A 12,443-nucleotide genomic window follows, 5' to 3' on the forward strand; every position below is an offset into this window, starting at 1 on the left:
CCTTCTGGAGGCCTCTGGTCAATGTAGGTTGTCACAATCTGTCCCTTAGGGTGACGTGTTGCAAAGGGCTATCATCTGACAAAACCTCCTTGCTGGAAGGTGGTGAGAATTTGGGGAGCAACGTGTTGAAGGGGCTTTCCTCCTCTGAATGATAACTAAGACAACTGAAGTTCTCAGAAATGCGATCCATAAACCTCAAAATTGCTTTTAAAAAGTGCTCCCTCTGGATTTTGACAGCTTGTTTTGCAGAGCAGATTTTCGGTGTGTATTATTTATTTTATATTTTTTTCCTTCCATATCCTCTCCGACCCAACTCCCCAAGGCTGCTGCTTGGTTGAAAGTAAACGTGTGGACAACCAACCACACTTCTTATATTTTGAATCATCTTAAAAATGACTGAGGCTTTTATTCCCAAATGGCTGCCCTCTGTTACACCTGGGCGACAGTGCAGTCCCTGAGGATTGAAGTTGGGGCACTGAGTAGTCTGACAAACATGTGACACCCCAGAACCAGGGGTGACGAGGGCTAGGGTCTCCAATCAGGAGCCACATCTGGTAGATATCTAAATTACTCCCTCTTTCTGCATGTTTTCTTCTGGACTTGGCAGGGTTTCCACCTACAGGGAAGCAGTGAGCAGTAAGGTCAGTCCCCAACTGCTCTCAGGGACTAACCACTGGCAGCCCCTCCCCATGTGCCACGTGGAGACCCAGAGCTCCAGGCCTGGGCAGGGCATCTGTGCAGAAAGATGATGTGACAGTGGATGATCCATGCTCTACCTCACCTCCTCAGGCCTGGGAAGAGAAACACAGAGACTATCCAAAAACCTTGGACCCTTAGGTTCCCAGGGGCAGAAGTTGTAACATGGTTTAAAAAAAAAAAAAAGTAAAAGCAGCAAAAAATAGTAGTAACCCTCTTCTCTTAGTCCTATAGGTAGTTTACCAAATTGGCCCAAAGTCCTAGCTCAGAGGTTTCACTTTTACATGAAAAGTTTTCCCAGCATGAGTAAATATCATATATGTTCCTGATGCCCCCAGCCTTATTCAGCCTCTGAGGGCTGTCCTGCCTCCAGGAGAAAGGATGAGGCTCATGGCCTCCAGGCAGGAAGGACGAGGCTCATGGCAGAGGAGAGTGGGGAGCTCTGCAGAGGGCAGGGCAGCTTCCTGACCCGTTCCTTTGAATCTGTTGGCTGAAGCCTGCCCTTGACTTCATGCAAAGCCATTGGCCACTCAACGAGAGGCCTCAGAGTTCATGCCCTTGGAAACGCCTTCCTCTCTCTGAGTGGGGCTGGTTAATTGATTGATTCCATGAAGAGAATTCTTCATCTCCACGTTGGATGTTTGTATTGGCTTGCTGTCCGCCAAACCCGCCCACGCAGGGCCGTGAGAATGTGCTAGGAAAGTCTTTTTCTTTGGGTGCTTGAACTTGAGTTATTCAGTTTGGCCTCTTTTCGATAGTTCAGCCTTTCAGACTTTAGCAGGAAATTTTCAGTGTGCTTATACAACGTCCTGAGTGTTTTAATACATTTCTACCTGAATAGCTTTCTTTTTTCCCCCCTCTCATAGAACATCGCAACAAGACAACTACCTCATGACATTAAGAATCCAGTGTATATTTACAACTGGAGTTCTGAATGTTGGCCCGATTTCTTCTTGGAAATGGTGAAATTAGAGAAAGTGAAAGTGTGTGGTGGGTCCTCTCTGGGGAAGGCGGCCATGTGAAGGCCAATGGTGGGCGCCAGTGTTTACGACCTGGTCAGGCTGAATCAACACCTGCTTTGTTTGTTCCCTGTGAATGGGACTGACCCTCAGACATTATGGAACCAGGGGGATGCCTGCCAGGCAGTTTCTCGAGTATCAGAATTCAGTCTCTTGCTTTTCTAACTTGCGAACGTTTTCCTTCAGCTTCTGTGGGGCTGAAGTACACAAACTACAGCCCCGGGGCCATATCTACCTCTGTGTGAAAGTCGCTCAGTTGTGTCTGAGTCTTTGCGACCCCATGGACTATACAGTTCATGGAATTCTCCAGGCCAGAGTACTGGAGTGGGTAGCCTTTCCCTTCTCCAGCGGATCTTCTCGACCCAGGAGTTGAACCTGGGTCTCCGGCATTGCAGGCAGATTCTTTTCCAACTGAGCTATCAGGGAAGCCCAATCTACCTCTACCTATCAGTTTTTAAGATGATCTGCTTGAAAAATATCAAGATAAATTATGACATTTTCATGGTAACCTGACTTCAAGATTCAGTGCCCACAAATAAGATTTTATTGGCTCATGGCCTTTATTGATTTGTTCACATATTGTCTGTGTGCTTTTGCATGGCAAGAGCAGAACTGTGTCCTCACTTAAGATCTTTACTGTCTGGTCCTTGGAGCTGGAGGATTTATTGATAGAATTTTTAATTCAGTTGAAATCTTTGGCTCCTCCAACCTATTTTCATGTCCCAGTATGTTTTTACATATATTGTTTCCAACTAAACAAAGCTGTTACTTCCAATTTCTGTCCAATTTTTACCATCTTTATGGTGCACCTGGCATTTCCTCTGCTCCTTGGTAGCATGTGTGGTCTCAAGAGAGCACTGTATTCTTGTTCTGTGCTAGAAGGCTGAAGTCTCAGCAAGGTGACTCTCACATAGGAATCATCAAACAGTTGTTATAAATTAACAAATAAATGAACAGAATGCAATTCATCAAAATATTTCTTTTTCTGTTTATGCTGCTCTTCTGGAATTCCTAACCACACATAAGTAGAATTCTCTCCGCCTACCCTCTGTGTCTCCCAGCTACTGTTTAATTTCTTCCCTGTTACTCTGTGTTGAGTTCTGGGTGAACTCTGTACTGCCATCCACTTCACTAAATTTATCTTTGCCTTGGTATCCAACCAAGCAATACATACAGCTTAGTGTATCTATTGATGTAATTCACTAATTATATGACTATGTTGTAAATTTCTAAGACATATAGTTGCTTTTTTCACTGTCATCTTCTTCATTTCTGTTTGTAAAAAATATTTTCTTGTTTACACTTCAAGATTTAATTAATTTATTTTTTGAGGTTCCCAAACAACTTAAAGTCATTCTCAGCGTGTTTCACAATTTTTAATTTTTTCTTTGGTGAATCCATGTTCCAGTTATCTTTTCTGGCTTTATGTTTCTTCATATATTTTTTAAAAATTTTTAGTCTTTTGGCCATGCTGAGAGGCATGTAGGACCTTAGTTCCCTGACCAGGGATTGAACCTGGCTCCCCTGCATTGGAAGTGCAGAGTCTTAATCACTGGACCACCAGGGGAAGTCCCTCTTCATATGCTTTTGAATCATGTTTTGTTTCCTCGTATTGAAAGAGAAGTTCTTCTTTGCCTCATTCCTTCCGTCTCTCTCGGCTCTTCTTCAAGCCCTTCCTCCACACCTCTGTGCTCATCTGTCCTTCTGACTCATTTGTGTTTTTCCCACCTGGACCCATGGGGATGGAGAATTAAGATGTGTCTTTGGATGATGCTGGGTGTTCGGGCTTTCTCACTAGTCATACCTACAATCTCTCCCCTCCCTAAACTCCTTATAAACCACAGAAGCTTTTCCAGCATCGTTTTGAAAACTGGGGAGCTGTAACCCAAACCCTTGTTTTAATCAGTGATTCTTACAGTGGCCTCCTTGCTGACACTGAGCATGTAATGAAATGCTCCCCAGGAATGCTCCACCAGGAAGCTCCAGTGTCTGCCTCAAGGATGCCTGCACACAGCTTTTCATTTCTGTTCCATTTCTAACCTTAGAAATATTTATCTTGTGTGACTGACTGGTTATGTGTTTCTGGTGACCCTCTTCACATTTTACCTACTATCTCTACATGTTTAGAGCCAAGAAAGTAGTTCTTACCATGAACTACTCTGTTACCTGGAAGTCCCCGGCTCTTGGAATTTTCTGGAATTGGAAGACCCCCACAACCTCACGCCGTCCCACTTGCTTCTTGCCTCATAGATATTTAGCTGTGAGGTTTCTGTGAAGCTTTTCCTGTGCTGGAAAAAATCCCTTCTTCTAGGATGCTTATGGTCTGCCTGAGGCCAATCAGTGTCTAGAATCAGAAGGCCCAGTGGCCCAGCATGCTGTGATCGTGACACCAGTCCCCCGTGGATACTCCTGACTGTAGGCCTGCAGCTGGTTCCTCCCTGGGGACTGTCTTCACCTGTAGGAAGCTGCAGGTAACATTCATCTTTAGGGACAGCCCACATCAAATTTCTGGTCAGCAATGGAGTGGGTGAGGTGCAAACACTTAGCCCTGTTGCCTCAGTCCTAGATATCTGCGAAGGGCCATTCCCACTCCAGGCTTCCCAAGGACCAGCTGAGGGCCCCCTGGAGCTGCTTTCCAGGCCAGCCCCTTGCTCCCCTGTCGTGTCCTTGCCTAGCTCTTCTCCCAGTAAATGTCTGCACAGCAGCCCCAACTCAGAGGCTGTCTCCTGGTAACTAGCCCAGGACAGCAACTCACATTGTAAGATACCAAGTGTTAGATACAGACACTATGCGATTTAGGGGTCAGAGGGAGGTCCTTGTGATCAAGGTGGTAAGGAGAGATGTAGAAGCAGTGAGACCTGGTCACGAGCGGTAAGTCTGGAAGCACGGGAGGAGTGGACACATGATACTGGAGGCTTCACATCCCCTTCCCTGGCCCCTCAGCCACCTCCCCCCAATCCTGCATACCCCGAGCACTGTTTTCTCTCTGATCATATCAGCTTTGGTGTGGAGAAACTTTTAGAAGAGATTACAACACTTTAAAACTTATTAAGTAATAGTACATAAAGCCAGAGTAATAAATGGTAGATCCAAATGGGAAGGGAGAGGGGAAAATATTGTTTTGGCTTCAATAATATGCCAACAACAAAATTGGAAATAGAGAACTGAGCTTTTGCAAGGGAGGATTAAGGGGCGGGGCACGGGGGAATTCCAAGTCCCACTTGGAGACATGCCGTGGAAGCTTCTGGTTCAGGCGGGAAGAATTCTGGGTGAATAAGCTCGTCGTTTATTCTTCCATCGCTTCTGCAGTGTTCCCAGAAAGGCTCTCTGACTCATTCTTTTTAGCAGAAAAGGGTTCTGAGCAGTGCTAGAATGATGGCCTCGCTGAGATTTCAAACAGCATATGTGGTCAATGTGTATTTCTTCTCTCCATTCGTATTAGTTTTCTGCCAATGAAATGGTGCAGAACTTCTTGTAAGTCAGATGGTGAGTGTTAGCACCTTCTTATACTTAGCCTTGAGGCCTGACCGTCTAGTTTGTTTTGAAGTCGCAGCATGCTCTTTCCAGCTAACGATGCTAAGTCAACTCAGTTGTGTCTGACTCTTTGTGACCCTATGGACCATAGCCCACCAGGCTCCTCTGTCCATGGGATCCTCCAGGAAAGAATATTGGAGATCCCCCTCTAGGGGATCTTCCTGATCCAGGGATTGAACCCACATCTTCTGTGGCTTCTGCATTGCAGGCAGATTCTTTTACCACTGAGCCACTGGGAAGCCCATCTAATAGGTATTTATATTCAATCTCATTTTGAAGAGAAAAAGAAAAAAGTTTTATGTATCAACTTGCTTTTCACTTGTTCTGTCTGGAGCCTAAAATTATGAGTGATTCATAAAATAGAAATACTTGCTTTCCAAGTATTTTTTTCTAAATGCCATGTATATAGGCCACATTGGTGCTTCTACTACATCTTTCTAAATAAATTGTAGTCAGATAATAAATGTATCTTGGGGAAGGCTAAAGGAGACTTTAAAAAGTATTTTTTTAAAAAAAGTCTTCAAACTCTGTATTTATACAGAATTTGCATTTAATTCATTAACTTTGGGACTTCACTGGCAGCTTAGTTGGTAAAGAATCTGCCTGTAGTGCAGGAGACCTGGGTTCAATCCCTGGGTTGGGAAATCCCCTGGAGAAGGAAATGGCAACCCACTCCAGTATTCTTGCCTGGAAAATCCTATGGACAGAGGAGCCTGGCAGGCTACAGTCCATGGGGTCACAAGAGTCAGACACGACTTAGTGACTAAACCACTATCCATAAAACCAGATCAGTGAATTTTTTTTGCTGTTTCATTCTTACCACAAAGAAGATTGCACAAGGCTCAGAGCTCTTGTGGAAGAATTGCTCAAATAGGGGGATATGCATTGCTTCTTAATAAGAAAATTTCCAGATTAGCTTACCACCATGGAAATCATAGATCTTTCATATTAAAAGTCACCTTAAACATCACTTGAAACCATAGATCAGAAGTGGTGACTATAGCAATAACCTCTGAATTCTTTCAAGAGTGTAATAAATGAGGAGTTAGATTTATATTTAAATCCCAGTTCCTGGAATCTATGGAGTAACTGTTGTCTTTTTTAAGGCTCTATTTGAGGAAGTATATTAAAAATAAACAAAATCAATCAATAAAACCCAAGTTAAAGTTCACTGGAAAAACTCTACTTTTTCCTCCTTGTTATTTATGTGTGTGTATGTCTGTGTGTGTGTGTGTGTGTGTGTGTGTGTGTGTGTAAGAGAACAAATATCTTTTTACGCTTTCCTGTTGCTCTTATTCATGACTGGAGTTCCACATTTCCCTTTCATTGCCCTTCAGCCTGAAGAAACTGCATTTGTGCTTCTTTTAGAGCAGACCTCCAGGTGACAAATACTCTCAGTTTTCCTTCATCTGAAAATGTTTTCATTTACCGTCATTCCTGAAGTATGTTTTCACAGGGTATAGAATTCTGGGTTCGTAATTCTTTTCTTTCATAACTTTAAAGATGTCATTCCAACTATCCTGGTCTTCATCATCTGTGATGAAAAGCACGTAGTAACTCAAATTGCTGTCCCCTGTGTGTAATGTGACATTTTCTTCTCTCTGCTTTCAGAGTTCTTTTTTTCCTTGGGCTTCTAGCAGGTTGGTTATTCTGAGTCTGGCATGGTTTTTTCAAGTTCATCCTTTTTAGGATTGGCTGAGCTTGTTGAATGTGTAGATTATGTCTTCAAAAAATTTGGGGAACTTTTGACTATCATCCAATCTTTTTTCTGCACTAGTCTCTCTTTCCTCCCCTTCAGTAAACCTAATGACAAAAATGACTCTAACATGGACCTTTGATCCTTCAATCTGAGGCCTGAGAACCTATGAATTTTTTCCCAATGTTTTACTCTCTGATACTCACAGTGGATAATTTCTATTAATCTCTTCAAGTTACTGGCTTATTTCTTTATCATCTCTACTACTGAGCCCATCAAGTGACTTTTAAATTTCAGATACTATATTTTTTTCAATTCTAAATTTCTCTTTTTTTCTGTTTCTCTATGGGCAACTTCCATCTTTCTGTTCATTTCAAGGTTGTTTACCTTGAGCTCGTGGAGTGTGATTGTAATGGACGTTTTAAAATCATTTTCTAATAATTGAAACATCTGGATAATTTCAAAATTGACTTTATTGTCTTTTCTCATGGGAGTTGGTCAGATTTTCCTGGTGTTTTCTATGCCAAGTAATACGGGTTTATATCCTGGTCACTTTGAATATTATGTTGTGAATCATTGGGTCATCTTAAATCCTCTGGAGAAACTTGTTTTTTTTTCCCTTTGTTTCTCTGTTTCCAACAGGCAATCAGTCTGGTTGGTTTCAGCTCACAAGCTTTGTCCCACTTTTTGTGACTGGTGGTTCCAATGTCAGTTAGTTTTCAAAACTTTGCTTTTCTACTTGGGTCTGCCCTGCACACACACCCCTCAGGGGTCAGTCTGGGGCCCATGTGGTTCTTTATATTGTAGTTCAGTTCTCAAAGCTCCTTTGGGTCTGTTGCACACATGTGTAGCTTGGGGGTGAGACCAGGACTTGTACTAGTTTATAACAGAATTAGAGGATCCCCATTTAGTCTTCAGACCCCTTTCCCCAGTTCCCCTGGTCAGAGAGATGGAATGGGGTCGGGGAGACTCAATATCTTCAGGGCAGGAGCCAGTTGGAAACCAGGGGTCTTTGGGGCAGAATCAGGAGGGAAAAAAAGCATTTTGAAAGAGTATATATTTGATGGTCTTATAGTCCAGTTAATTAATTTAGTCTTATTGTTAGTTTGGAAGAAGTTATAGGTTTGGAGCAAGATAGATACAACAAAGTCCTACTCTATAGCATAGGGAATTGTATTCAATATCTTGTAGTAACTTACAATGTAAAAGAACCTCAAAAAGAATATATGTGATGTAAAAATCAATTAACCAATTGATTAAATTTTCTGTTTTAAAAGACAATCTTATATAGGCAAACATCCTTCAAAAGTAAAAAAGGAAGAAATAATAGAGGAAATGAGTAACAAAAAGCTATGACATACAGAAAAGCATAGCAAAATGACAGAAATGTATCCTTATCAGTAAGTATTTTAATATAACTGGATTAAACTCTACAATGAAAGGTAAAGGTAGCAGAATGCATAATCAAATATAACCCAATTATGTATTGTCTGCAGGAGATTCATTTAAAATCCAAAGAAGAGTTGGTTGAAAGTGAAAGGATAAATGTCCTATACAAATAATAATCAAAAAAGTACTGAGGTGGCTACATTAATATTAGACAAAATATACGTTGAGTCAAAAATCATTACAAAAGGACATTGTATATTGATAAAAGTTCAGTTCAAGAAGATGTAACAATTATAAACGTTTACTCAACAAACAGCAGAGCCCCAAAATATATGCATCAAAAAAATTGGCAGACTTAAAGGGAGAAATAGATAATCATACAATAATAACTGGCTATTTCAATAGCCCACTTTCAATACTGGAGAGAACACCTAAATAGAAGAATGACAAAGAAAAAGAAGACTTGAACAATACCATAAACCAACTAGGCCTAATATCCTCCACTCAACGCTAGGAGGATACACATTATTCTCAAGATTATATGAAATATGCTCCAGGGTGGACCATATGTTAGATCATGAAAAATTCTCACGAAATTTAAAAAGATTGAAAGCATATAAAGTATCTTCTCAAAGTACAATAGAATGAAACTAAGAAATTAGTAACAGAAGGAAAATTGGAAAATTCACAGGTCTATGGAAATTAAACAATACATTCTTAAACACCAGCAAGTCCAAGAGATAACTACAAGGGAAATTTAAGATTATTTAAAGGATTTCTACACTGGTGCAGTGGTTAAGACTCTGTCTGCCAATGAAGAGGACAGGTTTGATCCCTGGTCAGGGAAGATTCCATATACCATAGAACAACTAAGCCCATGCGCCACAGCTACTGAGCTTGAGCTCTAGAGCCTGTGGGCCACAACTACCAAGCCCGTGTACTGAAAACCACGCCTGTGCTCTGCAACAAGAGAAGCCACCAGAATGAGAAGCCCACGCACTGTGAGGAGTAGCCCCCCCACTCACCGCAACTAGAGTAAGCCAACACAAAGCAATGAAGACTCAGCACAGCCTTAAATAAATAAATAAAAAATTTTAAATGGTATGAAGAGAGTAATCCATACATATATATGGAAACAAAACATAACATGCTAAAACTTACTGGATACACAAAAGCAGTGTTCACAGGGGAATTTATAGCTGTAAACAACTGTATTAAAAAAAAGAATGATCTTAAATCAATAACCTAGATTTACACCTTAAGGAGTGGAAAGAAGGGCAAATTAAACCTCAAACCAGCAACAGGAAGGAAGAAATAAAGATGAGAGCAGAGCTAAATGGAACAGAGACTGGGAAAACCGTAGTGAGAATCAGCAAAACCAAAAGTTGGTTCTTTGAAAAGTTCAGCAGAATTGACAGACCCTTAACTAGACTTGAAAATCAAAAATGAGACAAAATGAAGCATTTTAGTTATATGTGTAACAGTTTAGACCTTTAAGCTTCAACTTTAAGGCCAATTATCTGTTCTTTTCAGGACTTACAACTGATTGAATGGACCCACCCAGATCAATGAAAAGCTTGTTAAAGTCAGTTCATTACAGACTTTAGCAGTATCTGTAAACTCACAGCGACATTTGATCAGTGTTAGATTATACTGACACCTTGACAAAGCCATTACAATATAGTTTTGTTTGCTAATTTATGCTGTATCTTGCTTTCTATTTGATTATTGCCAACACAGAGGAGCTATACTTACTTTTGCAAGATGATGTTGCATCTGAATCATTTTTGTGTATTTTTTCTAATAATTGGTCTGTGGATTAAGTTTGACATCCTATATTGATGATAAGGTCATCTGCAAATGATTCCATTTGATCACATTACTGGCAAATAATTCTAGTTATTACAGCACTTCTTTCTTTTTCTTATCTTACAACACTGGCCAGTATACCTAGTGATATAAGTGATGAGGGTTTCAGGTGTTCTTGGTGATTCTCTGATATTAATACAACTATGTCCACAACTCCACCAGAAACAAGATATTTGCTTTAGTTATGGTATAAATTTTTTATTATCTTAAGGCCATTTCCTCCTATTCCCAGTCTTCAGAGTATTATATTGTCAGAAACAGATTTTGAACTTAATAAAATTCTCCTATGTATCCATTAATAAAATCATCAAATCAGCCTACCAGTGTATGACTTAACATTACAGATTTTGTTACTATTAAGCCACATTTGTTTTTCTGCAACAAAGCTTCTTTTGATGTATTGTATTTTTTAAATTTCAGATTCCTTTTTACTGTCTATATATTTGACTTGAACTTTACCTTAAAAAAATTTTTTTACAATGGGTCCTTCTTGTTTATCTCTGTACATGTTGATCCCAAACCCCTAACTATCTTGCCCACCACCCTGCTTCTCCCTAGTAACCATAAATTCATTCTCTAAATCTGTGAGTCTGTTTCTGTTTTGCAAATAAGTTCATTTGTGTCATTTTTTTTTAGATTCCACATATAAGTGATGTCATATGATATTTGTCTTTGTCTGACTTACTTCACTTAGTGTTGTATTTTACTTTGCTATTTCAGCTGGTGAGCAAATACTGTTTTCAAATAATTTGTGTCTATATTCATAAGTAAAATGGCCTTATAATTTCCTTCACTTTTCTAGCCTTATTTAATTTTGAAATTAAACTTACTCTAAATTGTAAAATGTTTTAGGCAACTTTCCTTCTTTTTCTACTCTCTGGAACTACTTTTATAAGATAGGGATTATCTGTTCCTTCAAAGTTGGCAGAACTCCCTTATAAAGCTTTCTGTACCAGAGGATTTTTAGTGTTTCCATTTTGTGGTAACATATCCTATGATAACGGCTTCCCAGGGGTGCAGTGATAAAGAATCCCCTTGCCAATGCCAGAGCTATAGGAGATGAGGTTCAAATCCCTGGGTCGGGAAGATCCCCTGGAGTAGAAAACGGCAACTGACTTCAGTGTTAGTGCCAGGATAATCCCACGGACAGAGAAACCTAGCAGGCTTCGGTCCATGGGGTCTCAAAGAGTCAGACACGACTGGGCACGCAAACATGCAAGCAAGCATCCTGTGATAAACACATTTTTAATCAGTGTTAATCATATAATTTTATAAAGATAATAAGTTGCTTTTAGCTTTAAACTAATAATTAAGAGAGTCACTATTACATTTCATGTACTTTTGAGTCATTCTATAGAACAGATTGCTGTGCAGTGCTTAATCGCTGAGTTGTGTCTGACTCTGCAACCCCATGGCCTGCAGCCCGCCAGGCTCCTCTGTCCATGGGGATTCTCCAGGCAAGAACACTGGAGTGGGTTGCCATGCCCTTCTCCAGGGGATCTTCCCAACCTGGGGATCAAACCCAGGTCTCCACATTGCAGGCGGATTCTTTACCATCTGAGCCACCAGGGAAGCCCATAGAACAGATTATGTAGACACATCTTCTATGTGAACTTGTGGGAAGGTCAGAATGAGTGTGGTCACCCTAGCTTTACTCACGTCTCTGTGCTCTCCTCCCCAGGACACACAGGACGGTTGTTAAAGTCTCTGTGCTTCACCAGTCTCTCCTTCCTGTTGCTGCACATCATTTTTCACATCACGTTGGCGAGTCTGGAGGCACAGCACCGCATCGCACCTGGTTACAACTGTGAGTATGATGGGGCCTTTTTATCATGCTGTGAACATGCCTAACAACGCTATGTGTTGTGACACTCATAGAAATCTAGGCAACGATTACATTAAAAAAAAAAACTGTGGCAGTTTTTGGCCATTTGTCAACCTCATGCATTATAAATATGTACAAAGAAATTCATGTGCCTTGACAGTGGGGTAATGTGAATAACTTAATTAATGCATCTTCAACACATATTAGCTACTAGACTCCAATCTGTATGTAACACACTATGGCTGGGTATAATCTAAAAAAAAAATTGAGATTTACATATAGACTCTAGACATTTCATTAGAGCTAGTGAGATGAGACAGGTACAGTATGTACCAGGATAAATAAGAGTATAAAAGTTAAATAACATTATACAACAGTGACCTCAATCCACTTCTAAAGCATAATGTAAGATTTC

General features: G+C 40.5%; 1 protein-coding gene and 1 non-coding gene across 2 annotated transcripts in view; one reads left to right on the plus strand and one right to left on the minus strand.

Moving 5' to 3' along the window:
• Nucleotides 1-12,443, plus strand: part of LOC110140923 (piezo-type mechanosensitive ion channel component 2) — a 225,108-nt gene that overhangs the window by 72,631 nt on the left and 140,034 nt on the right. The window contains 1 exon segment of the mRNA XM_070464537.1: nucleotides 11,885-12,010. Coding sequence (XP_070320638.1) covers nucleotides 11,885-12,010 — 126 coding nt within the window.
• TRNAG-UCC (transfer RNA glycine (anticodon UCC)) lies at nucleotides 3,210-3,283 on the minus strand. The gene has a single exon. It is a non-coding gene; the product is annotated as a tRNA-Gly (tRNA).

Source organism: Odocoileus virginianus, unplaced genomic scaffold, assembly GCF_023699985.2.
Source record: "Odocoileus virginianus isolate 20LAN1187 ecotype Illinois unplaced genomic scaffold, Ovbor_1.2 Unplaced_Contig_27, whole genome shotgun sequence".
Lineage (NCBI taxonomy): Eukaryota > Metazoa > Chordata > Mammalia > Artiodactyla > Cervidae > Odocoileus > Odocoileus virginianus.